The sequence below is a fragment of the Strix aluco genome, chromosome Z (assembly GCF_031877795.1).
Source record: "Strix aluco isolate bStrAlu1 chromosome Z, bStrAlu1.hap1, whole genome shotgun sequence".
Taxonomy (NCBI): domain Eukaryota; kingdom Metazoa; phylum Chordata; class Aves; order Strigiformes; family Strigidae; genus Strix; species Strix aluco.
The window spans coordinates 95,466,332-95,493,779 of NC_133971.1; the positions used below are offsets into that span (position 1 = coordinate 95,466,332).

Sequence of the window (27,448 nt, forward strand, 5' to 3'; positions counted from 1 at the left end):
GGCTTCGCCTACACCTCCCGCAGGGCCGCGCGGCCGCCCCTGCGCATGCGCACGCGCCTGCGCGCCGCCATTTTGCGGAGGGACGCGGTCCCTTCAAACCCCCTGCGCGGCAAAGCCCGGAGGAGCGGCTGCATCGTGGGGTGGGGCTGGCCGGGGTTGCTGGGGAGGGTTGTGGTGCTTTAGGCTCTTTTTTCCTCATGGTTTAGTGAGCTGATTGCTTCTTGTGAGGGGAAAGGGGCCGGGGGTGCCCGCCACGGCCGGGTTTTCACCCCGGGGGTGGTGTGTGAGGGTGGGGCCCCCGGAGGTCGCGCAGCCCTCAGGTCAGTGCTTAGCCCGGCTCCTCGGCCTTCTGGGGAAGAGCCCTTCGGCTTTGGAAAAGCTGACCCCCACTGTGCCTTTTTCATGTAAATCCTTATGCCGCGGTTGCGTGATGATCCTTGTATGCATAAAATACTGGATATAACTTAAATACGGCAGGAGGGTTGGAACTACATGATCTTCAAGGTGCCTTCCAGCCCAAACCATTCTATGGTAACAAAATTACTAAATTTTGTTCCTTGTTTCAGCGCCTGTAACAGATTTTTCAAATGGTACTTTGCCTACAGCAGTGAAATGAGCTGTTAGGTTCCTTTCTGTGACCTTGACCATCCTGATTACAGCGTTTGGAACAGGCCTGCACTTCCAACTCTTCAATTTACAGTTTGTGGAGCTACAAAGGCAGCTTGGATTAGGTTGATTAAATTGCATAGATAGGATGATTTTAAGTGCTCCCATGTGGCTTGTAAAATTCTCTAGCTGTGTGTACCCGTTCTGGTTATATAAAAATATCTGCAAGGGTAATGGCTTCCTATTCTCGTGACATTGAGTTGTTTTAATTTTTTGTATTAAGCTACTTCTGCTTTTGTCTGTGAATGCTACTCTTCTGGTTCTGAAATCAAAAGTTATGATAACTTCTGTGTTTCTTTGAATTGTATGTTTGGCAACAAATGTCAGCAGTTCTTACATGAAATCCTGTTCTTGCAAAAGCAGGGTGTTGAGGTTCCTCTAGAACTAGCGAGGAGCTGGATTTTGTTGTTCTCATTATACTAAAGTTTCAATATACAAGAAGTTTTCCCAGTTGTTATCTTTTTTTTTTTTTTTTCAGAGCCTTTATTTTCTGCCTTTGAGTTTTCTAGGGGTGGCACATGTGTATGACAAACTTGTTTGAAAAGCAGCAAGTTGAATAGCTAAATAGTAATTTTTAGGAAAATAGTAAGAAATACAAAACAAAAGTAAAAAATCCTAGATATGTTACAGTTTATAGGAAAACATTTCAGTGGAGATGATCACTTGCATGTTTGTTTCTTTTTCCATTTAGACTGATTAAAAAGATGAGTGAAGATTCCAACAGAAACCTGGATAAAAACCATGACAAGCTCAATAAAAGAAAGCAGTGTCTGTTCTGATTCAACAGTATCTTCTCTTTTAACAAGCTGTAGCACTGACAGCAACAATCCATACTCAAACAGCTGGATTCAGTACAAGGACAAGCTTTACAGCTCTGCATCTGAGGCTTTGGAAGCTTATATTGAAGATTTTGATTTAAGCCTCACCTCTTCAGAAATAAGCACTGGAAAAATCTCCATATGTCAAAGCACTCCCAAACAAGTTAAGTTTCCAAAGCATCGTGCCAAGGAAAAACATGGTATGTCTCTGCAAATACGTTGCTTAGTAAGTTTTGGTGTTTGCTGTTCTTTTCCTGTCATTGCCGATGGTGTTGCAACTCCTTATCTCACCCCAGGTGTGTTTTGTTGAAGGAATATTCCCCTCAAAACTGCTTGCAAGTCTTTATGGTACAGTAAATGATGCTCGGACATGGCTAGCAATATTTGTCATTCTCTGTAGTGCTTTTTTGTAAATGCCTGGTGGATTGGTGAGAATTCACGAGCATGCTCATGGATGCAATAATAAACTCTAGAGTATGGAATAGAAATTGTGTTTTCTATATGCGAAGACAGTGCAAATCACTGCTTAAACCTGAGTCCTGAAAAAAATCTCAGTTTCCTTTCTGGAGTAAGTAAAGTCAGAATCTAATTAATTGACAGAGTTCCCTTAAACACTGCTTTGTCTTAAAACAAAATCTGCCTCTTATCCATTGATTTTTATGGAATGTACATTTGGGCCAGAAGTCTAACCCAGCTGGTTAATATATGTGGGTTTGAACTGGCTTCTGTAATTATTAGTTAGCTTGAATAACTAAAAGTTCATATAATCAGTTTATGAGAAGATCTAGGGTAGATAACTGTGCTTGAACTAATTTATATTGCAAATTCTTTGTCCATTACATCTAAAATAACAAAGTCCTCAGTACAGGCAAACTTCATACCTGAAAAAGGATGCTTGCCTGGGTTGCTTTGGCATGGACAGTTATGGTAGCATATAGTATTAATCAGGGCTTTTTTTTTTTTTTTTTCTTCAGCATATAACCAGCATTTTCTTCAACCTATAACCTTCCTCTAGCTTCACACCTTTCTTTCTCTTACCAAGACAGCTGGTGTTTAGCTTTTCGTTTATATTTTTCTAATACAAACCACATTCTACTTATGTTTAATTGATTTCCCAAACAAAAAGAAACATTCTGGTAATCACTAAAAATGAGAAACTGTTCTATGAAGGACGTCATCTCCTCATGTTTTACTCTGAAATTTCTCCATTGTTGTTGTTTGCAGAAGTCTCATTAGCTCTGTTCAGACATTAGCTAGTCCGCATACACGTTTTGTATGTTACAATAGGCTGTAATGTACAGATTTCACCTACTGATATTACAGTGAAAGTGAGAAAAAATAACTTCCAGGTATTAGCTGAGGAAAACCTGTTTTCATCAATCAAACTGCTTCATCGTTTCAGTTAAAAAAAGGATTTAATGCTATAATTCTTCCCTGAAAAACTGTCAAGTCAAATTTTACGGAGTATGTAAGTTTGTGTAGAATCACAAAATGGGTCTATAAGCCTATTTTCTGGCTACTTGCCTTGCAAGCTCTTGTTTTTAACCATTTTTTTCTAGTAAATGTGCCCGGTTTCAATATGGGGAAGTCATCTCTAACATTGTGGTGTGGAGGAAGTGTCACTACTAGGACTGAAGTACTAAGGACATGTCTGCAAAATACAGTTCTGAATGTGAAACTAAAAATGGGCTGTAGAATGTTGATTTCTTGTTTCTCTTAAATATTTTACAGTTTTGAGTGTTTTCTTTAATTATTGTGTAGGACGAAAGGAGGGGTAACTTTTGACTGGTAAGATTTTTATCGAGATTCTGATTAGAAACAGAACCACTCTTGCAAGAATGGTGATTCCGTACCCCCCTAGTAAAGAATGTATTTCAGCTTCAAACTATTACTTCATGGTAAATCTTACAAATGTATCCTTTTGGTATGCTTAAAGTTTAGCAATTCATGTAAAGTCTCTTTGTTTTTCAGCGCTGGAGGATTTTAACCAGCACGTAGGATTGGGTTCTCTTACTTCACCCTCTGGAAGGCAGAGTGAGTGTGACCCAGACTTGATTAGTCTCACGACAGATGATCTGTTAGCATTCCCAGCGGACGGATCACTGCCCTTTGTCCAGCCTAGTCCTTTTAAATCGAGGCATCCAAGTAGTGAGTGGAACAGACAGTCCCTGAAAACATCTTCCTGCCCTTACCAAACCTCATCACTCGAGACTGAAAGCGGTTTCAGTCTCCTGGAGAATGGGAAAGGTGTTGCTGCCCAGAATCCACACAAAGACTTCAGCAAAAAGAAACGTGATATGCATATACCTGATAGGTACAATTCTGCCTCCTCTGAAGGAAGTTCAAAGCCCTTATCTTTTGAAGAGAACTCTAACACTTTTAAAAATTATCCAAGGTGGCTTACCAGTCAGAAGTCCAACTTAAGTGTATCGGGGATAAGTAGTATTCCCAATTTTCACTACCCAGTCTGGCTTAAGAGTTACAACCTTTTCTCTGATTCAACTAAAAACGATGGTCAAAATTTTCATATACAAGGCAAAGCTTCCTCTTCACAAACTTATGAGATCCTGAAAAAAAGACACTCTGTAGATAAAGACAATTCTAATCTTTTTGAGCAAAATGGTTGCCTGGATCCGAGAGGTGATAACAAAGCAGAAGAAAGTTGCAACTATGACAGTCCAGATGCATTCTCCCCATGTGAAAACTCATTTTCCAGGCATGCTCAAAAGCTGTCCAGAGGTAAGGATATTTCATACATTTTTTTTTTTTTAAATTTTGAAGGTATGTGTATAAAGACATTTACATTTTTTAAGCCAACACTCTCTAGCTATGTTAGTCTGACCGCACTGTACAGTATTTATTCACTTCCATCTTTGACAAATGACTCAAAGCACTTACTAGTAGTTGATGAAGTTAAACAGCTTTTATACTGTAAGTTTTCATATATAAATCGATATTTAAGCATTCCTTTTACAGCAAAGTATTTATTACAGTGGCATATTTAGTACCTGACTGCAAGATAATGACAGTAATTCCATAAATATTTTAATAGAATTTCAAGCATTAAATTAAATTACATGAAGTGTAACCTTGAGGGAGAGAGACTGCTAAACATTGTGTAAATGAACCTGTCAAACTGGTAAAAAATACCATTTATTGTGCAGCCTTTTTCTCTACTTTACGCAGTCAGCAGGAGATATTTGTAACCCATATATTTAGGTTAATCCAGGGCCTTCAGTTTACATAAAAACTTCCCTTGGGAATGGCCCATGCAGCTACTTTTTGCAGCAGACCCTTGCTCCTCAGAAGCAGGGAGGTCCTGCTGTGGTGATCTTTGTGTTGTGAAATACCAGCATGATAAAAATGTTGGATATAAAAATGTCTGCAAACACCTTTCTAATGTGTGTGTACGCTGAACTTTAAATACAGGCTTACATCTTTCTTTTCACACAGAACATTTTACCAGTCGTGAACAGACTAGGTATAAAGAAATATGTGAGAATGTGTCTGTCATTTTGAGTGCTTGTCTCAACCTGGTTTTAAATATGAGTCCTGTATGTGATTGTATATGTGATTTGCGTGTGTATGTTGTGTGGGTTTCTCTCCCAGGTGTCTGTAAAAGCAGCTATTAGAAAAATCTGTATGAAATAGGAAAACTAACCTAAGAACTTACAATATTAATAAGTAATATTTAACATTGTATTGTGAATTATTATTAATTATACTTTCCAGAGCATGAAAGCACCTTAAAAACATTAAATAATCTCGAATGCTGCATACGATAGTTGTTTCACGTAAGAAACTCTTGACTACTTCAAATACTCTCCTGGCTAGAACGTTGCAGATCCCGTTTGGTACTGATGATTTACGTGCCCTACTGCCATACCATGGTAACCAAAGGAGTTGTATTGGGGCTATACTCTCTGTAAAATATTTCCAGTGCTAATTCATCTGGAGTAATTTTCTCTGAGGATTGCCTACAATTCAAAGTAATGTGGAAATAATGCCCTTCAAGAGGGTTGGACACATTATGTCTTTGGTTTTTTTTTTTTTAGAAGACCAGCTTGAGCTGCTTACCTTGAAGGCTGACAGAGGTCTGGAGAGCTCAACCGAAGATTTGTCAAATAATCTGGAAATTGATGGCAGTCCTTCTACAACAGATATACTAGGAGCAGAAAGATCATGGGAAAATGCTCCAGGTGCTTTGTAAGTAAACATATATTTGGGGCTAATTTGTGACAATGTGTGATGTATTTAATTGCTTTTGTATATAGATTATAAGCAACGGTGCTGTGGCTTGTACATAAAGAAAGGATTTAGTATTAAATTTCTTGCTAGTGCTAAATATTTGATACTTCAAGGTCAGGATATGGCTCCCTTTTTCACTGACTTGCAAAGAGTGTTCTCAATATTATTGCTGCCTTTTAATATCTTTGTATATCAGTGATTTATAAGAAATACTTATTTCAGGACAAAAATTAGTTCATGGAACTTAAACTGACAGATTTACTAGTTTATGATTAATAGCTTATGAAAAACAAGTTAATAGTGGGAAGTCTATTTTTTTAGAAAAAGCAGTGTGGCTTTGGGAAGTTTTGGAGCAGTCTTAGGAGTGAAATTTCAGTTGTGGAGGAACTGAAAGGTTATTTCATAAGATCAAAGAATGTTGAAAATCAGTGCTGCTTCTTAAAACTGTAGGAAATTCTCGTAAGGTGTGTGCAGTTCTGGGTGTTGTCTGTCAGTTTGCCCTGGAAGACTTTGAACTTTTGGTTCATTTTAGCAGTATTTAACAGGTGAGTAAAAGTCTCAAACTGCAGCATTCCTGCACGCGATACTAGAAGCGGTGCTGTTCGTGTCCTGTTGAGAGGGAGGCTAATGGGCTAACCTCTTGCTAGCCACTGGAATACCCACACAGGAGACCAGCCCTGGAAATCGGGCTCCATTAATGATTCTGAGACTAATAGTTTTGAATTAAAATACCTTAGAGGCTGTAGAAGAATTAGAAGTCAATAAGCAGAAGGTAACTATTTTTCTGTAGAAGTTGAGTATTAATGGAGGAATACCAGGTGTAAGAAAAACTTCCATGTGTAATACATTATAGTTAAGAAGTCCTTACCTTCCCTTTTTTGTTCACTTGATTTTTTACAGCTACCCAGGTTTTAATTATCCTGGCAAAACTGGAAAAAAATAGTTGTGTGTTTCTCTCTAGTGCTGACAGGACTACTCAGTGCCCCCTTGGTGTTGCATTGATGCAATATAGCTGGTTTCATCGTCATAACTATATCCTAAACCAATCCTTTTTGTTTCTAAACCTGTTCTTATTCTCCGTTGTGTGTTTAATGTTGGTTTAGCAAACCACCAGGGCCTGTGTGCTGTGAGGACATGGAGAGTGCTCCACCACTCCCCAGGGCAGATATCATACATAAGTTCTTGGAAGACTGTTTAAATGACAAAAATAAGGTCAGTAAAATTGAGTATTTATTTCTGAGAGTGCCCAAAATACATATAACTGGTAAATATAAGAAGGAGAATACCTATAAATTGTTTTTTCTTCTTTTTATAATATATAAAGTGGAAAGTCTGCAGTAGGTTAGCCATATCTGAGCATGATGAATTCATACAGTTATTAAATCCTATAGTCTTACCCTTGGTCACAATTACTATTAAGAAAGCATCTAACTATGAAATGCTTTGTTTAGTAATAGTTTGACTTTTACACTCCATATTTTGTTGAAATAATAATTTTCCTGGCTCGAGTAAAGGAAGAATTTTTTTGTTATTGATGTATTAAATACCACAAATTTCCTAGCCTGGCTGATGTACTGTTGGGTACGAGTCAAGTTCAAGAGTTAAGTAATATATTTCTTATTATTAATGCTGTTGCACTGGAATTGGATCGTGGATTGAATTTACTCTTTTGATTATTCATTATTGTATTCCCAGTCCCACATATTAATCACCCTTCTTGGCAGTCTTAATATTGTTCAGTCTTTCATTTTAATTATATGAACCCTTTATCCTTTTCTCAGCTAGGGAGATGAGCACTGAGCCCGGTATTGTAGTCAAAAGGCTCACTGTTAATTTATGTATTGGGATGTTCCTTTACCTTCTGCCCTATTCTCCTTGAATCTTAACTGCTCTAAGGTTCTCTTTTCCCATCCTGTAGTAAACAGAGCATTGCCCTCTAAGTTTTCCCACCGCAGCACATCCTTCCGTTTCCCTAAGGGGAGTTTGTTGTCACAGAACCCAGTGATGTGCACGAGTAATTCAAATCATCCCATCCGATGAACGTCACTTTGCTGTATTTCACCCTTCATGCCTCCTGTTCTCTTGGTTCTGCTAGATCATCACACCTTTCTAGTCATAAGTATTTCTAGATGATCCATGAATTTTTGTCACTGTGAGTAAATTTGCTTTTTGATTATACAATGAGCAGATATATAGGTGCTAATTATATGAATAAATCTACGTTTATCATTAAGGAAGCTTACTTGCTCTGTCAGCTACGAAATGTTGAAACCTGTTCCAGCACTGCTGTCATAGCATTACACGGACTGACAGTCTTCATATTCCTGAATTATTTTCCACAAACCAGGGCTGAGGCCTTCCTGTGTTGCTTCACGTCTTCCTAACAATGTATTTCCAGTGATTTCACTGACCATACATTAAGATGAACCAGAACACGTACAATTTAGAAATAGATCTTTAAAGAACAGGTAGAGGGAAACACTCCTAGAAATTAGCCTTTAAATTCTTTCAGGGAAACTTCAAAAGTTGTTTTATGTGCACTGCAGTATGAACCAATTCTTTGGGTTTTGGTTTAGGACACTGCTTTTTCTGGACATCATCATGACAGACCCCTTGAAGCTTTGAAGCGAATGTTGTTTAAACTTCAAGCAATTCAGGGAAGTTTAAGCCAGAATGAGACTGTTGAGCAAAAAGAAGAGTTTGAAAAAGTGAGTAGTCAGTCTTGTCAAAATCCATGTGCTGTGTATGTTTCCGAGAAAAAATATTAGGAATTTTCTAGACTTGTTTTTCAAGCATTTTAGAGCGAGCACTGCAGGAGATTTAATCCAGTTTGCATCAGGAGCACATGCTCGAGCCTGCTGCGCCCCGAATCCTCCTCCTCTTGCTGCTGCGTTCGCAGGGACGCTGCGACAGGCCCGTCGCTCCACAGTGCGCTGTAAGCCAGGAGATGGCGACATTTGAGGCAATCCTGCCCGAAGAGAGTAGGCTGTGCTCTCTGCTGCTCTAGCCATAGCTGTGTCCTGGAAAAAACTGCCTTCTGAGAATACCCTTGTTAATTCTAGGCTTTCAGGGACATGTACAAAACTTTTAAAAAGCCAGACCTTCTCCAGTGCTCTATCCTTGCCTCCTTTGGCATCAGTGAGTTGGTATTTTGTGGCACTTCTGTTTCAAAATGATTTCACAGACTTTTATTATATCTCTTTACCTTTGTCCTAATGTCACTTGCATCCAGTTCTTAAACCCTCTGTCCTCTACTTGGTAGTGCATGAAATGTTTCACATGGGAATGGGAATAGGCTGGTGGGAGCCCCATGAAGGCCAACAGGGACAGATGCAAGGCCTGACACCTGGGCAGGAAGAAACCCTTGCAGCAAAACAGGCTGGGGAGTGCCTGCTAGGGACCTGCTCTGTTAAAAATGCCTCAGAGGTCTCAGTAGGTACAAGCTGAACATAGGCCATCCGTGTGCCCCGGCAGCAAAGGAGGAACAGCAGGGCCTGGGCTGTATAAACAGGAGCACATGGATCAAGAGAAACGATTGTCCCTCTGTATCCCTCAGCCCTTAGACCAAATCTTTGTTGGGGACATGGATCGAAGCACCCTCAGCAAGTTCCCGCTGACACCAAGCTGTGTGGGGTGGTGACATGCTGGAGGGAAGGGATCCATCCCAAGGGACATGAACAGGCTGGAGAGGGGGGGACGGGCAAACCTCATGGAGTTCAACAAGGCCAAGGGCAAGGTCCTGCCCATGGGTCGGGGCGATCCCCAGCACAAATCCAGGCTGGGTGAGGAGTGGCTGGAGAGCAGCCCCAAGGAGAAGGACTTGGGGGGGCTGGGGGGTGGAAAACTGCCTGTGAGCCAGCAACGTGCGCTGGCAGCCCAGAAAGCCACCCGTGTGCTGGGCTGCACCCAGAGCAGTGTGGGCAGCAGGGCGAGGGGGGGGATCCTCCCCCTCTGCTCCGCTCTGGTGAGACCCCCCTGCAGTGCTGGGTCCAGCTCTGGGGGCACCAACAGCAGAAGGACACGGACCTGCTCGAGCGGGGCCAGAGGAGGCCACGAAGATGCTCGGGGGGCTGGAGCACCCCCCTGTGAGGACAGGCTGAGAGAGTTGGGGGGGTTCAGCTGGAGAAGAGAAGGCTCTGGGGAGACCTTAGAGCGGCCTCCCAGGACTGAAAGGGGCTACAGGAAAGGGGGGAGGGACTCTTGATCAGGGGGTGTAGGGATAGGATGAGGGGGAACGGTTTTAAACTGACAGAGGGGAGATTTAGATGAGATGCAAGGAAGAAATTGTTCCCTGTGAGGGTGGTGAGGCCCTGGCACAGGTTGCCCAGAGAAGCTGTGGCTGCCCCCTCCCTGGAAGGGTTCAAGGCCAGGTTGGACGGGGCTTTGGGCAACCTGGGCTAGTGGAAGGTGTCCCTGCCTGGGGCAGGGGGTTGGACTGGATGTTCTTCAAGGTCCTTTCCAACCCAAACCAACCTGTGATTCTGCAATTGTATAATATTACATCCAGGTTTAGGCCCCCTGTTTCCAGAGAGACGTCAATAAGCTGGTGGAGGGCCACTGAGGTGGTTGGGGGCTACAGCACTTGTTTACAGAGGGGAGCTGAGAGAATTGGGCTTGTTCAGGCTGGAGAAGAGGAAGTTTGGGGGGACCTAGTAGACATCCTGCACCTGTGAGAGGGTATCTGGAGGATGGAGCCAGGATCTTTGTAGTGGTGCATGCTGGAAGGATGAGGAAGAGGCGTAAGTTGAAACGGGAAGTTCACACTGGGAGAAACTCTCTAACCCTGAAGACAGCCAAGCACTGGGACAAGTCATCCAGGAGAGGTGGTGTAGTCTCTGTCCTTGGAGGTTTTCAAGATTTGACTGGATAAAGCCCTGAGCAACCTGCTGTAACCTCGTAACTGCCCCTGCTTTGAGCAGGAGCCCACTTCCTGAGGTCCCTCCCAACCTCAATTACTTTATGATGCTATAAAGTTTTATTGCATGTTTTCTGTAATATTCGGCTACTTTTGCTTCCCTCAGTTAAATTATTTTTGTTTGTTTCATTTTCAGCTTTCTGAGAAAGCAGAGGCTGAGTTAAAACTGTGTGACAGTGAGAGAATCCCTCTTACTAATTCTATTCGGAAGTAAGTGATTTTTTTTTTCTGACTCTTCACTGTTTTCAGGAAGTGCAGAAAAGGAATGATAAATTAGCTAAGAGAGTTGTCATGTGATCAAAAACTTTGAGAATAAGCCAGTAGTGAATAACTAAAAACATGGCAGTTCACAGAGCAGAGTGAACTAGTGAATGACTGCAGAGATGTCCTCTGTAAATAAACATTTGTGTTTCATCTGTATCAATAGATTAATTATTGCTGCACGTAGATGGACTTTAAGATAGTAGATGATCTTCAAGGTCTTTTCCAACCTAGATGATTCTGTGATAATCAGGCTCGGAGAAGTTGATAACATGGGACAAAATATTTTCTTTTTTTCACTACTGTGGCAAAAATAATTGCTAGAAAACGTATTTCATTAATGAAATAAGTAGAATCCTACTGAACAGTTAAGTGACTAAAGAAATAATAAGTTTGAGAAAAGGCAGAATGGAAAACAGGGTTTTATTATGTAGAACATTTGTTTCAACAACTCAGTGTTGCAGTACACTTTTAAACTGTAATGTAAAATTAAGATTTTTTTTTAATTTAAAAAAACACAGTAATTTTCAGTATCGATGTGTTATTTTATGACCTAATGTTTTGCAGTGTTTAACATCCTGTGTTAAATACCTATTCTGTAATAATTTAATAGAAACTGGTTTTGTGAGCACCTGTATTTGAGAAGATGTATTTAAAATTTGTTCCAAAAAGTATTTTATCTTTTTACAAAAAAATCTCTTCATGTATTTTTATAATCTCTAAAACAAAGTGGAACAGTTAGACATAGAGATGTAAACCATATATAATACCATTCAAACTGTTAAATTGTTTGTTGAAAATCAACATTTTGTGTTTAATAACAGTGTGTATATTATTGTTTAAGTCTTCATTTTTTCCTAATCCAGGGCTTTACATCATTTGTCACATCTTAAAAGTGTCGTTGAAGATAACAGTAACCAACAAGAGCAGAACGATGATCATCAAGAAGATAAAGAAGAAGAATAATCCGTGAAGCTAATATCTAAAAATATTTTAATATTGTATAACTTGTCAGCCTGACCACTGGTTCAAAATTTCTTTGAATGTTGAACCAGTGCACGTTCTCAAAAATGTTGTATTCAGTGTTTCTGTACATATTCAGTATTTCTTTATATATTCATTCTTTTCATTAGTTACTTCAAAGCTTAACTGAGTATTAGTGCTTCCAGAAGGATCTAACAATATGTGACAAGAGATACCACTTTTTAAAGAACATTTCATTAAAATAATGTGATCATTTTCATGGAAGAATCTCTGTTCATAAAAATTTACAAAAAACCTGGACTATTTGCCCAATTCTAGTCATCACTTTGTTACACGGCCTGTTAGAAACGGGGAGCTCGATGTGGCGTGTGAAGTTAAGCAGTGGAGTTTAACAAGAATATAATTACATAATACTTCCAGTGCTCTTCTTTCTAACAGGACTTGAGTTGATGTAACGGCTCCTTGTTCCCTGACCACAAACTTACCAGATGTATTAAAAAGTGTTTTTTGAGTTGTCCCCCTCTCGCATCCTGGGGAAACCTGGTCTTTTGGGGAGAGAAGGTGCTTGTTTGGAGACATCCTGGTTTGGAGCGGGGTGTACTGAACTGAGCCAGCAGCTGGTTGTCACTCTTCCTGGGAAGTCCTAATCCCCCTTCCATTTTCCTTGGCTTTGTTCTTAGCTTTAGAGCATATAAAATCCTTCACTGGGCCTAAACAGGCAGAGAAGTAATAGAATATTTTTTTTTTTTCAGCACAATTGAATAGAATTAGCTCGTGAAAGCTGCTGATAAGCACCAGAACTTGTGCAGGGGAGAGAGGAGTAGGACTGATCCCATTTGGCAACAGCAAATTGAGAGACAAAGGGAAAAGCTGTAAGTAGTAATTTGAGTTGAAATATATTGACAGAACATTTTGAAAGAAGCCTTTTGTACCTCTTCTGAGGCTTATATAACGTAACTGAGCGTTTTATGCTGTCAGTAAATAAAATATGTATGGCTCATGCCTTTCTAGTGAGCTGTTTCCTTTTAATCTGGATATTTATAGGTACACATGAGAAAGCAGGTACCTGAGTGTGTACTGATTCTGAGAAATGAAATAGAAACCAGAGGAAAAAGTAGAAGAAAGATTAGCTACATATTTCTCCCATCTTCCTGTTAAGAATTAGTAAGCAGAGAGGTAATAAATGAGTTCATTTTATGAATGCTGTGGCAGGAGAACATAGGTAGATCGTAAGTAATACATAATAACATATTTCAGACAGATTTTATTGGTCTTTCTCAAATGCTCAGAGCTAGATCTGAAATCAGAGTACAGAAAAGGAAAACATTTTGAGAAGCTTTTATAAAGCTTTGCATTGCTGAGACATGAATGTACAAACCAACTGATACTCTGGGTGTAACTCTTGTCTGTACTAAGAGAGTATCTGCCAGTGGTCATTTTATCAAAGGAATTCAGATGTACAAGGAAAAAGGAGGTTTTTTTCCCCTGGCATCACACGTGTGTGAGCGTGGATCACGATAAATTTGCTCTACTTTTGCACTACTCCGGCTGCTGTGCGTAGGTAGTTACACGGAGTGTGTGTATGCTGTGTTGTTTGAGTACAGATACTCCTCGGGGTGCTGGTAGCACAAGCAAGGTGGACTCAAAGCAAGACTTGATGCCCTGAGAGTGCTTAGAGGTTATACACACTGGTTGTATCCTGCTTGCAGGGGTGCAGAGAACAACTGTAAAGCACCCCCTGCTCCCTTAGAACACCTCTTGATATTAGAGCAGAGTTTCTTTGCTGTTTAGAAAGTCGTTTGCATTAATTTCTCCTCGGAGAGTCCTCATACCTATCCAAATTTGTGAGACTCATCATTCTTAGGAGGGGTTTTTTTTTTTATTAGCCTCCAGATATTTCTCCTTTACCAGTTAAATGTGCTTTGGAGAATTTCAACACAACTTTTTCCAGTTTTTAGGGCACACGGACCTCGGTAACAACTAAAAGTATTGTTGACTTTATTGAATATTCATAGTTACTAACTTTATATTGGCCGTGGAGAAGGTCCACTGTGTGGGATACTCTACTGTGTGAAATAAAAGTACCTTCAGTATTTGAAACTAAGCAGTAAATGAGTGACACCTTCTAGTTATAAACAACAGAAATTCAAATAAGAATAAAATAATTTTGAAAAACACAATAAAACACCGTTAGCAAGTGGAGACAACTGGTTTCACGTAAAAATAAGGTTTTTTAAATGCTATCAAGATTTTTCTGGCCGTTAAAGAGTATTTTAAAGAGGGATTTGATCCTTTATATATCAATAGAAAAAAGGAACTTTTTGATTGTATACTCTGGTCAGTTCTTGCAATTGTAGCTGGAATTTAGTTTGCTTACAAGTTAGAATAAAGAAGTTGGCACTCAGGAGAAATAATGGACTATGTAAATTAAGTACTAAAGAAAAGTAAGTGCTCTATCCAAGATGTCAGTGATGCTCTTGGCCTTGAGGTTGGATCGGAGAAAAGGGATTTTATTGAACTAATTTTCTGTGGTGACAGTGGGGAAAACAAAAAGGCAGGTAGAAAGACAGAGACCAGCAGTTGGAGGAAATACTAAAATAAAATAGCAGGACTAGATAAAAGGAAAGGCAGTGTTCCTCAGCAAGTTACAAGAGTTGTTTGCTAAGGATGTACACAAGTAGTTGTGATCCTATGTATTTGCATATACAGGAAATCTTTTATGAGGAGGACACTTCCTGAATTACACTGTATATATATATATCAGTAGAACGGCGCTGAGGGAAGTAAAGGCTTTGAGGAAGACAAGTATTGTTCTCTTCAATCGTGTGCAGACCGTATCTGTGGTAAGACTATGACTTGGTGTGGTGGGAGGGAAATAGATGGGCTTTGTCTCAGGGATTTTTTTTTTTTTTACCTTTTAAAGGCTTAATGAGAGAGTCCATTGTGATACTGGTCTTGAAATGGAATGACTATGCTGCAGTTATCTTTTCCTCTGCACTAGCAAATCTCTCTGCATTGCTGTATTCACACTGATGCAAAAAGGTGCTGAGAGAGGAAAACTTAATTTCAGGCTCCAGATACCATGAAGACTTATCAGGGCTGCCAGCAGAGGGTTAATTTGCCTAGAATTTGTACCTGGTTTAGTCTGAAAAGGAGGATCTGAAAAACTGCAAACCCCATAGTCACTCATTACCTACTTAATCATTTCTTTCCTATGTAACTCTGACACTGCCAGAGCAGTTGTGTTTGTTTTCCAAGAGATGCATATGGATTCTCACATATATATATATGTATATCCGGGATTGTGAAACCTCTGAAAATCGTGATGTATATTTTCTTTCTCATTGATCGTGGATTCTGTGCTCTACCACAGTTTTTAATTTTTATGTCCTTCCTCAAAATATTTGGTCAACTTTACAGTTGGTAGGTTTCTCACTGTGCAGAGAATTGCTGTTCGAAAGCAAACGAGAGAAACTTTTCATTAATTTTAATTGATCTGATCCTGCTGTTGCTGTTTGGAATGGCTGAGCTTTCACAGCTCTTCCAGAAAGGACTGCTGAGGAGAGGTGGGCTTTGTATCATAAGGAAAAATAAGTGCTTCTGTAAGTTTAGGCTTACCAACTTGGGAAGGAAGGCTTTAAACTAGGATTAACGACAAAAGAATGTAAGTTTTATCAGTGGCAAGGTGACCAGAGGCATAGTAACCATGGTTATAGGGTTTTTATAAAAAGGGTTGAAGCAATACAGAAAACAGGATAGTGAATATGTCTGCTTAACATCTAAGACGTGCAGGCTCCATGGAAACGAAATGGAAGAATGTCCATGGTTCTGTACAAAGTTGTGATTTAGGCAACGTAAATATTTCCTTGGTGGGATATTCCGTTTGTTAATGGATTAATACAGAACAAAAGTGGAGGTGGGTCCTGAAGAAAAAGGGAGGGAAAATATGTTTCTCTATAAATATTTACCTTTGTATCGAAGTCTGGACTATAGAGGGAGAGAATCTGTTAAAAGGATCTTTATGATAATAAAAAGAAAAAAAAAAGCCTGAGTGCTGTTATGTTGAGGACCTACCATGAAGACCACCAAACCAAGAAGGATGAGATGGAAAGAACATTTTTGTAAACAACTGACAGAATAACTTGCCTTCAGGAGATACTAGTTAACCAAATACTTATTGGGAAAATTAAGTTGAATAGAGAGTATCCAGGGTATTTTTAGACTAGGATGATGTGAGGTTTTGATACAGAAAGTGAAGATTAATACAAGCATTTTCTCGTAAGGTTTTCAAGATTTTTAGAATGGGAAAGGGGAAGGATAGAAAAAAGCAACTACAAGAAATTCAAAGACCTGCTTGTAAAATCCTGTGAAAAAAGGTCTAGGAAAAAGGAGCTCAGGAGTTTGGCAGTTCATAAAAATACATATATTTAAGATATACTTGCAGGATATCCTAATATGGAGCAGTGAAAATAAACGTAATATGTCGTGTGTCCTCACATAAATACAGGTGTCCTCAAAATAAATGTAATATGTCCTCAATGGTCTTCAAGAAGGAAGTGTACGGGAACTAGCCAGGATTGTCCCTAGAGATGAGTCAGCTTGGACTTTTGTGCTTTTTGGAAAGTCCAAAGCACAAAAATGAGACAAGGAGGAAGAGCTGACAAAGATAATCAAATAATCCAAAAGTTCCTTGTCGTTTACGATGGTGAACAGCCAGTCCCTTACTGATGTAAGGGAGGCCCAAGGAAAATTTTGGTCCCAGGGAGTAATAAATGATGTCAGCGAATGTATAACGTTTACTTAAAACATCAAGGGCAGCGGGTGGTGGATAAAGCTCAGGTTACAACAAGGAAGATGTGATTGATAGCTCTTACGCAAGCTACCTGTGTTCAGTGGACTGCACCCACCAGCATTAACACTAATCCCTTGGAGAAAAGGCTGAGGCTACCTTGGAGTTATCAGTAATGTTTTGAACTCAGTGCAGTCCCATCATGGTCTAGAAATGGGAGCAGCAGAGGAACTTTTAACAAAAAGTCAGCTAAATGATACCAAAGAATTATAGGGCAAGAAGCTTCTCCTCAGTTTCTTCGAAGTTCAGAAGGACATAATCAAATGTGGACTATATCAAGGAAAAAAAGAGAGAGGTCATTACAAACACTGTGTATTACACAAACCTAGTTTCCTTTTTATGGGTAGCACTTGTGTGCCTCAAAACAAGGAGTCATAGTCTATATTAAATTATTGTTAGGGAAGTGTAAAGATGGGTGGAAAACAATACTTGGAGAGCAGCTAACAATGACGTCTACTGCTAATCTTTATTTTCATTTCATAATGTGGAGTTAGAGAAGATCCAGAGGAGAGTGGCTGAAATGGAAGAGCTGCCTAATGGGGGAGAGGAAAAAGGCTCAGACCTTCAGCTTGGAGAGGGGAATGTGTGTTTGATGTGGCTCAAATCCCACAATGAGGAAGTGTAGGAGGCCTTAAAGGAGCTAGTAGATCTGTTTAGGACTGAGAAGTGCTCTTTGTTTTAAGCAGCAGCCAGTAAATTTAGGAGGTCAGGGAGTATCAGCAGGTTCAGAAAAGACTTTGTCAAAGTCGCGGAGTCTTTCATAGAATGAACTCTGAAGGGAAGAGGCTGTTTCCTCTAGTATCTCTCATCCAGCAGTTCTGTGTGCTTGTGAGGTATGAAAGGTGTAACCTGGAAATAGTGGCCAGGCTACGCTCTCCCTTAGCATTTCCTAAAGCCCTGTTGGAGGAAAAGCACTGGGCTGGATGTACTGTTGGTCTCGCCTGGTAGGGCATGGCCCAGGTAGTTAGGTCCATTGTGGGAGGATAACATGTAACAGTTCTGTTGCAGCAAGAGGTATTTAGGCTTGTGAAAACCTTTTTCATTATAATAATATGTAAGCAGGGAAATGGGTTGCCAAAGAAGTTCCAGAACCTCAACCGTTTTTGTGGTTGTAAAAGTAGATTACACAACCAGCCCAAACTGGTCCTTAGCATAGGTAAAGGAGCTAGATGGCCTCTGATCTTTTTCCCCCCCCCCCCCCCCAAGTATTTGATGCTTCAGACTCTTATCTCATTGTCATCTCATGCTTAGGGTTCATGTGATACCTGAATAATGTAAAATCTGAATGTGGAAACAGTCTGTCCTTTCTGTTGTAATTTGCTGAAGAAGAGATTTTTGTATTGCATCACATTTCTGCACAATGGTACTACCCCAAATGCCATTAGGGTTTACTGTGCAGAAGATGAGTCACTTTCCTGGACTCTGAAACATAACTGAGCACATATCGGAATTAACATTCTTTTGTTTCAATGGTTTTTTTTGTCTTCTGTGGACTAATCTATTTCAGCTGTACTAAATGGATAACCAGGCATTTGAAATGCATGGAGAGAGCATACAAAGTTCTTCAAAAGGAAAAGAGTGGCCTAAGAAAGAGGTACCAGTCATTTTCTTTTACAGTGTTATCAAAATGTTATGAACAGAGTCAGCCTGAAGATTAAACCCTTATTTTGTAATATGACCTAACCCCATACCCTCAAGAAGGCCCAGAAAAAAATAAAAGCTGTAAAGAGCTTCACTTGCTAAGATCCTAAAATGCACGTGTGCACTAGCTAGGACCTGAACTGTGAGACATAATTCCCTGGCCCCACTTAAGTTAATAGCTAAATTCGTTATCCTCTAACTACTGGACAAAGTAATTATCTTTGGAGGATTCCCCATTGATTTTAACAAAAAGAGCTACTTAAAAGCTCATCTTGTGGTAATGTTTAGTATCTCTACTGAGTTGCACATCAGAGTACTGTTTCATCTTTTTTTTTTTTTTTTTTTTGCCCTTGAGAAAAGTAATTCTCAGTAATTTTCCCATTAAAGTTTTTTGCTTCCTGGGATTTGAATTAACTCCGCGCAACAAGAGTTGGCGTATCGCTCATCAGCCGTTACGTTTGTTTGCAGTCAGCACAGTGCTGCTTCTTGGCTATAAATACACCAAGGCTGGTGATTTCCTCACACATAACTCACTCCACGCAGTTGTGCTGAGGTTGAGTGTTCTGTATTAGTTATTATTACGTACTATGTACAGCGTGCTTTCGGCTTTAAAAATAATTCTGGAATTGGTGCCACTGCTGTGAAAATGCTGCAAATTAAAGGTCCTTCAAATCTGGAAAATGGGGATTTTGAATGCATTTAACTATAAATTCTTGTTCTCTGATGAGACGCTGCAGTCTGAGTACGACTGTTGTGATATTTAATTGAACACAAGCTTCAAAAAGGGAGTCATTTAAACTGAAAAACAGATTATCACCAAATAGAATAGGGGGATATTTTGAGCACTTCTCTGCTGGCAAGAGAAATGTATTTGTAAAGAACTTTTGTCAAATACACTCATGAAAAAGGTCATTTTGTTAAAATCAGCCAGTAATCTTCAATTTTTTTCATTTCTGATTGTCCAGTTTAAGAAATGAACATTCATAGCTCATTTTCAGGCACTCACTGTCTGAAAAATCAGGCTTTTGAAGGCGGATCAAGCTGTGCACCCAGCATCAGTAAAGAGTTTTAATATTTGAGCCACAAACTGCAGTCCCTATTCATCCAAAGCTGCAACTTCAGCAGCAAAAATGGTTAAGGGACAAGAAACACTGAATATCCTCACCTGGGTGATGCTTCATGGTGCGAGAAGTGCCCTGGCTTTCTGTAATGAACTTGTGTGCAGCTGCTTCTCCCCTTCACCTCCAGAGGCCTGAATATCCCCAAAGGAAATTTGTAGTAAAGAAATGATGCCCCGAGCAGTTAGTACAGATGAAATTTCCCCAGTTTGGCCTGTTTTCTCCGGCTGTGTGAGACGTGATGTAAAGCAGGGGGAGTGTTTCTGTCCCAGAGATGCAGGTTTGGCCTGAGTTGATGCTACAGGTCTTCAGTGGTTTGTGGTAAAGTTTAGAAACAGCAAGGAAAAAAAATCTTTAAGCGTTTGTAAGACCCCAGGATGAGGAAAACGTGCTTTTACTTGATGAAATAATGGACAGCCACAATCTGATAACATGCTCTGTAAGGTTCCCCTGTGTTTCTGAAAGGCATACTGATCTGATTACCAAAGAACTATCAAAACTGTGTGTTAGATCTAATAAAACTTTCTTTTTTTGCTTGGGGGGGGTATTAATTTCAGGAAAGAAAGGGCAGCTGGCCCCTAATGAAAGTCTTTCTAGTTTGTCTGTTGGCCTGTGTTATCACCACGGCAATAGGAGTGCTGGCCCTGTCTTTGGTCTACGTAAAGAACCCTGCCTTTGTAAAAGAGACGGGTGTGACAGACGATGGCACATCTTCCCCAAAACCAGCTGAAAAAAGTGTGGATGTCAAATTCCAGTTCCTGAATCATCTGGGGAAATCAAAGGTAAATTGTTCCTCTTGTGCACTAATAGTCTAGCATCATATCTAAAAGTTTAATGAATTAATTTCACCTATTTTTTAAGTGTTAGGTGATCGCTCTAAACCTGTTCTCCAGGCTTCTTTTGTAATCCAAAACTTCCTGACAGCGTTTCACTCCAATTCATAACAGATGTCAGAAGTGGTATGGATCTCTGGAGTGCCTCTTGGAGAGCTGAATATTTGCTCCAACAGATTAAGCTTGCAAGACAAGACAACCATTTTATGTGTGATTCTCTGTAGAGTATGAAATCCTGAGAAACAATACCAGAAAAATCTAATTTTAGTACAGACTAACCTCTTCGTTCTTAGGACTGGATTCAAACAAATGTTGCAAGAAAAAATGAACTCCGTGTTCTTGTTTCAGTGGGCTAAAATGAATTAATTGACAATGTAATGAAGCCCTAGGAATTATGTAGCTTTGGTTTAGGTGTATTTTGATACTTAGACAAACATATCCTTTGAGCAAACTCTAAAGACATACTCCATCCTCTAAATATAACTTCATCTAAAAAATAATTCCTGATTCATTTTTGCTTTTCAGCAAAAGAGGGAAAAGGATAGATTAGATAGTAGGGCACTTGAAGCTAATAACAGCCATCCTGGTACTTTTTCTTGTTAGCTTTTACTATGTAATTAATTTTTAAACAAAACATGGTTTTAAGAATGCAAATAAAAGTGTTTAAGAGGAGAGCAACCCTTTTAATACGCCCTTCCTCGGTGCAAGGGGATTCTTTCAAGTACAAAACATGTTCTAGAGGGAGTACAAATATTGGGAAAGAAATAGCTTCAGGTGCAAATAGTTTGCAACCGTAGAAATTCCGGAAAACGTCTTACTTGGAAAATGTTCTGAATATTTTGAATCTAAAAGATTAAGCATATATGTAACTCCTTTCCCAAATCAAAGTCCAGAATGATGTAAAAAGAGGCGGTGCGGATAATTTTATTCTTGATATCACTATTTCTCTCTCATTTGTAGAAACAATACATCACAACATGAGAAAGTATATAAATGATTGTGAAAAATGGTTAAAGTACATACAGAGAGAATCCTCGCTGAGAAAAGGAATAGGTCCCTTCGGTATTGCCCTGACCAAGAACTTTCTGAACTATTTTTGTATTGTTTGGTCACCGCTGTCAACAATTAATACAATTCTCCAACTCTCACTAACTTTACAGGTACATAACTACCCAGGTGGTGAAATTCAGTGGGCAAGATTCAGGAAGGATGTAAACGAATATCAAAGCGATGAAGAAATGGAATTTGGAAAAAGTATCAATAACCATCGCTCCAAAATGACTTTTGGAACCTTACGGATCAAAAGCAAAGGGCTTCGGGCTCCCCACTGGCATTTTAATGCCAATGAACACGGCTACCTCCTACAGGTATTATCTGATTATTTCAACTTTCCCAACTGGCTTTGCAGTTTAAAGCATCACGTATATATAGATGGATGTATGTATGTAAAAAAACCCCCAATGTATGTGTTATATGGAAATTTTAACAGGTAATAAAAGCAAAATTAGCACTAATTGATGTATGACATTAGTTTTCTTGCTTGAAATAACATTTTCAAATGGAGATGCTTGAAGTAGGCTCTTTAATGTTGTTACTGGCAAGAGTACCAAACATCTGTAGTTTCCAATGAAGTATAAAAACTGAGGTCAGAGGAGATTTTTAGACACCTGAAAGTTGAAAATTTTATGTACTTATTCAAGTACAAATTGAAACTCACCATGAGGAATTGAAGGTAGCATATTAATTTGACAACAAAATGATCTTTCTTTGGAAGCACTTAGATATATCTCAGATATCCATTTATTTCTAAGAGTAATAATTCATATTTTGATCAGCATAGAACTGAACAGCTCCAGTTGGATAGGGGATCCTTCTTGGAGTAAGGCATTCCACAAACACCTGGTCCTCTCTCCAGCAGTTTTTGGTCAATAATGACTCTTTTACAGCTGTTCACAGCCTCTTTAGTAAGAAATGGCTTAAGTATGAGCAATGTGTATTTGTCATGTGTTCCTTAAACCATTTATAATCTTGTCACTTAAAATGCTATTTTGGATTTAAGGTCACAAAGGCTTGTTAGAAAGTGCATCAGAATATGTTTTTTCCTGAGAGCCTTCCGGTTATTTGAATTATTGTGGATTAAATGAGAAAATTTTCATTCCGATCGTTAAGTTCTGATTATGTTACAGGGTACAGCCTGGATTGGAGTAATTGGTGCAGATGACAGCGTGGTTACCACGTACAACGTCACGGCTGGTCAAGTGATCTTCTTCCCTAGAAACACTGTGCATTGGATAAAGAATGTAGGATCAGAGGACTGCGTGTTCTTGCTGTTTTTTACAACGCATGAAGAGCTTCAGACCTTGGACGTAGACGACGCATTTTTCTCCACCCCAGAGGATATAGCAGCTAGAGCATTAAAGGTCTGTACGATAGGGCAGCCAGCCTCTATCTAGTCTTCTACGCATTAATATTGCAGTCCAGGAGAACGCGCTCTCTAATTTTTTGGAGAGGATCCTCCCTACCCCAGTTCTCTCCAGTCCCACCAGTGTGGAAGGATGTACCCACGTCCTTTGCAGAATGCTGTGCCACCCTGTGTGTTCCTTTATACACAAGGAGAAATAAATGATGATGCTCTCACCAAGAAACTTCTTCTCCTCCACTCTTCTCATTTATCGCCAGTGCATGGAGGAGCACCTGTATTTCCAAGGGTGTAAGGGAAAATAACATAGTGAAGCCCAAAGCTAACTTCCCAATTAGCCCCTTGAAAAGCCCTTGAAGATCCTCCAGTCCCACCATGAACCTCACACTGACCGTTCTCAACTCCACCACATCCCTCAGCGCTGGGTCAACACGACTCTTCAACCCCTCCAGGGATGGGGACTCCCCCCCTGCCCTGGGCAGCCCATTCCAACGCCCAACAACCCCTTCTGCAAAGAAATCCTTCCTAAGAGCCAGTCTGACCCTGCCCTGGCACAGCTTGAGGCCATTCCCTCTTGTTCTGGCGCTTGTTCCTTGGCTCAAGAGACTCATCCCCCCTCTCTGCACCCTCCTTTCAGGGAGTTGTAGAGGGCCATGAGGTCTCCCCTCAGCGTCCTCTTCTCCACACTAAACCCCCCCAGTTCCCTCAGCCGCTCCCCATCACACCTGTGCTCCAGACCCTGCACCAGCTCCGTTGCCCTTCTCTGGCCACGCTCGAGTCATTCAATGGCCTTTTTGGAGTGAGGGGCCCAAAACTGAACCCACTCATTGAGGGGCAGCCTCACTAGTGCCTAGTCTAGGGGTAAGATCCCTTCCGTGTCCCTGCTGGCAACACTAGTGCTGATACAAGCCAGGATGCCATTGGCCTTCTTGGCCACCTGGGCACACTGCTGGCTCCTGTTCAGCCAGCTGTCAATCACCCCCCCCAGGTCCCTCTCTGACTGACAGCTCTCCAGCCACTCCTCCCCAAGCCTGTAGCGCTGCTGGGGGTTGTTGTGGCCCAAAGGCAGAACCCAGCATTTGACCTTAGTGGAACTCCCCCAGTTGGCCTCAGCCCATCGCTCCAGCCTGTCCAGATCTCTCTGCAGAGCCAGTTTGCTGCATGTCTCTCAACTTCCTCTGCACTGTGTGTCCCGCAGCCACAAGGTGGAGTTAACTTCATCAGAACGTTCAAGAAACAAGCAGAAGATCAAGCTGTTAACCTCCCACCAAACTTAGATGAGCTTGTGCAAAATGCCACCTACGTGCAGTCCCCAGACAACCTTGTGTGGCAGTACTTCTACAATCTCAAAGGTATTCATCGAAGAATTTTGTATGTAAGATTTTTGTATGTAATTTTGTATGCTGTCTGTGTTTCTAGAGGGGGAGAGGAGGGGATCTATAATTGATTCACTGAAACAGGAGTTAAAAAGTGGAGAAATTACAAGAATTTAAGGAGATAACACGAAAAATATGATGGTAATACATCTAATTACTGCCCTTTGAAGATGTATAACCTGATTCTTATCTCAAAGCAGTTTACCCTTTTGATTTTAGCAGATATGAGAGCAGAATGCCAGTAAGCAGCAGGGCATGAGCTAAATACTGCCTGGCTCAAGGTTCTCTGCTGATGTGTGTACCCAGGACTGGTGCATTCCCTGCTACAGTTAAGTTGAGCAATAACCTAAACCTAAACTTTTCATTTGGAAATTCAAATCTAATAGGCCAGGAAGTCCTGCAGCGGATTAGCTAGAGAGTGACTGGTGCTGAGCTGCTTAGAATATCTTGCGGTGGCATCTGAAGTGTCAGTGAATAAACACCTTAATGTACACTTAATTATGTCCTCCCTTTTCTTTTACAAATACAACTTCATAAACAGCATCGAACCGCATTCACCATTTGGTTTATCGACAGTTGTATTAAACAACCCTCTGGATTTAGTGATTATCAGTGAGCACCTAATAAACATAGATGACAAAACTTAATTCCAAGTAGTATAGAAGCTATAAAAAGGAAATAGAGGTCCAGAGCTCCGCCCACAGCTGATGGAGGTAATGAGAAATGGATGTGTGACAAAAATCTTCGCACTTAGACCAAAATGTTCTTCTGCGTCAGCAGTACTTTACAAAATATGAGACACAATCGGTGCCATAAAGGTTAATATGAATGAATATACTGAAAGTTAGAGTGTTCTTTCAGTGTGTCGTTATTGATAGCAATTTGGGATGGAAAAAATCTAGTCAAGGGTTTTTCATTATGATTATCTGACTATAGAAAAATACAGTAATGGAGGTTACGTAGTGCCTTGTGCGTGACAAATCGATAAGCTAAATGAGCTTTCTTTTTGGTTCCAGAGGCTCATAAGATTCGAGGCCTCACGCTGAGCGTCTTGAAGTTGGCCAATACATGAATAAGCAACGTTAACCAACCCTTGTTGGGAACACTCATTTTGCTCTCTTTGTTTTAGGGTCAGCAGAATATCCTTTTCCAGGAGGAGTCTTCCAGTGGGCTCGTTACCGCATAAATGGCACCGGACTAAACGAAACAGAGAAAATTTTTAGTGAGTCTCTGAACAAGGTAACGTGCTTTCAAATGGATGCCATAGCTATTGAAACGTAAAGCATAGTATGCAATTTCTGGGGGCTCAGCACTGCTTTGTCGTGTCACTGCTCAGAAAACCACCAAACTTGGCATTTTTGTTCTGCTTTTCAGCATGAAAATACCCTTACCTTAGCAACTCTCAGGATAACCAGCAACGGACTGGGGCAGCCTCATTTCCACTTCAATGCTAATGAGATGGGTTATGTCATTAGCGGCTGTGGACAGGTAATTTACTACATTGGTGAGGGATAAATCAATGGAGTTTGGGCTGTAAAACAATTACAGACCTAATAACTGATTCCCAGCCCTGATAATGATACTACAATTAGTAGCATTACAAAACTTTCGGCGTCCACGCTTGCCTTTTCCGTACAAAATTTTGATCTCAGTTACGTTTGCGGGAGCTTGTCGGTCAAAGTGGAGTTATACAAAGAGCTGAATTTTTCCCTCTTGTTAAGTTGTTCAGCAAAATCACACATGCTTATTAGAGAAAGAGCCACTCCCCTGAATGCTGGGGGAACAAAATAAAAAAGAAGCAGTACTTCTGATTTAGCGCCTCTGAGGAACCGATAAATAGAGAGAATTTAGTATTAAGATTTAGAGTATGGGATTTTATTATGTTTTTCACTCAGTGCAAATTTGAAGTGCAAAGATAAGTAAGATGAGACTCCATAACGTAAGGACTTGCCGTGTTCTTACTCAAGAATTTGCCTGGGAATCCTCAACTTTTTTGGCGTCTCGGTGAAAACGCCGATGCTGCGCTGGCTGATTTCAGTGCAGTGCTGGGACCGTCGCTGTGTAGTTATCCAGGAACAGCACACTGAGCATTGTTGTTGTTGAATATTGGTGCTTTACTTGCGATAGGCTGGAGTTATTCTCTCTGGAGGCACGGCCAACTTCAACATTGGCATTGGCGATGTCATATTTTTCCCCGTTGGAACCCAACATTTTCTCAAGAGCGTGTGTGATGAAGATCTGCTTTTGGTTCTAGCCTACAGTACAGGAAACCAGGTGAGAATTCCTAAGGGCAAGGGGAATTAAAAAAATGCTCAGCTATGCTTTTCTCACGCACGTAAGCTTTACGCTTTGGTGCACACCTTCCCAAAGAAATGCTAAGAATATGCCGAGTCCAAATTCCCTCTGGTGTGAATGGTTGGCATACAACAGCTATCAAACCCCTGTACACAGAAACAGGAGGTGGGGAAGACAAAGAAAAGGTCTGTGGTAGGGTGTGACATGCTCCTGTGGGTGTGTAAGAGGTGGAAGTCAGCTCGTGTTTGTGCAGGACATACGGCTGGGGCTTGTCCTGGGGTGGCCCGGCCAGGCTAAGGGTCTTTACAAGCTGAGCACCCGCAAAAGGGAGAGATTTTTGTAAACAAAGTCTGTACCCTGGGAGCCAGAGCAAGGGTGTATTTATTTAAGGCTACACACATCCAGTTGACAGCCCAGTGTAAGCCTTGTCATTAGTTAAATACTTCTATACTAATTTGTCTTCATCTTGGACTCGAGTTGCACTTGAATGTTCTGTATTATTAATATTGTAAAAATGATCAGGTAGCTGTGATTACTCTTTTTAAAATAATTGTCTTTTTTCTTCATAGCTGGAAACTCTTCGTATGAACGACTACTTCCATGGAACAGCAGATCATATCCTGGCTCAGCTTTTTTTCAAGAAACAGTCTGAGTTTAAGAAGTTCCCAAAGCCTGCTAAAAAATCAGGCAAATAACCTCTGTTAGCAGTTAATGCTTCCACGGATTTCTTCACCATCACCATGTTTCTAGCAGTACTTTTTGGTACTTTTCTCACTATTTATCCAGAGGAGATGTTCAGAAAAAAGAGGAATTGGGGGTTATTAATTATAAAAAAAAATGTTTTGTATTTTTATCATGTTTTATTTATAGTGCAATGTAATTTGATTGTATATTAAAGTAATTTCTACCGTTACGCTTGCCTTTTGCTCTGTCAAACATCCATTATCCCACCCTACCTCTTCCCTTGCACTACTGAAGTTTAGGCTGATTTTCTGTCACATAGAGAGGGCTCTCACCCAGTGCAC

General features: G+C 40.4%; 2 protein-coding genes across 4 annotated transcripts; both read left to right on the forward strand.

Moving 5' to 3' along the window:
* Nucleotides 1-157: 157 nt before the first annotated feature.
* On the forward strand, nt 158-12,403 carry LOC141918136 (lung adenoma susceptibility protein 2 homolog). 2 transcript variants are annotated; one of them, XM_074812218.1, is made up of 7 exons: nt 158-531; nt 1,358-1,684; nt 5,540-5,690; nt 6,836-6,944; nt 8,309-8,440; nt 10,784-10,857; nt 11,775-12,403. In XM_074812218.1, exons 2-7 carry the CDS (start codon nt 1,408-1,410, stop codon nt 11,872-11,874), a joined length of 843 nt encoding a protein of 280 aa, XP_074668319.1. In that variant the 5' UTR covers nt 158-531; nt 1,358-1,407; the 3' UTR covers nt 11,875-12,403. The 2 variants fall into 2 exon arrangements, with proteins under 2 accessions (XP_074668319.1, XP_074668320.1); XM_074812219.1 differs by having other exon boundaries at nt 158-320.
* LOC141918135 (uncharacterized) lies at nt 11,870-27,336 on the forward strand. Of its 2 annotated transcripts, XM_074812216.1 has the most exons (11): nt 11,870-11,998; nt 12,645-12,764; nt 18,249-18,335; nt 20,058-20,282; nt 21,494-21,700; nt 22,520-22,753; nt 23,951-24,104; nt 25,258-25,367; nt 25,503-25,616; nt 26,256-26,402; nt 26,993-27,336. In XM_074812216.1, the coding sequence occupies exons 3-11, from the start codon at nt 18,258-18,260 to the stop codon at nt 27,116-27,118; spliced, it is 1,395 nt and encodes a 464-aa protein (XP_074668317.1). In that variant the 5' UTR covers nt 11,870-11,998; nt 12,645-12,764; nt 18,249-18,257; the 3' UTR covers nt 27,119-27,336. The 2 variants fall into 2 exon arrangements, with proteins under 2 accessions (XP_074668317.1, XP_074668318.1); XM_074812217.1 differs by lacking the exons at nt 11,870-11,998; nt 12,645-12,764 and adding an exon at nt 14,677-14,735.
* The last annotated feature ends 112 nt before the right edge of the window (nt 27,337-27,448 follow it).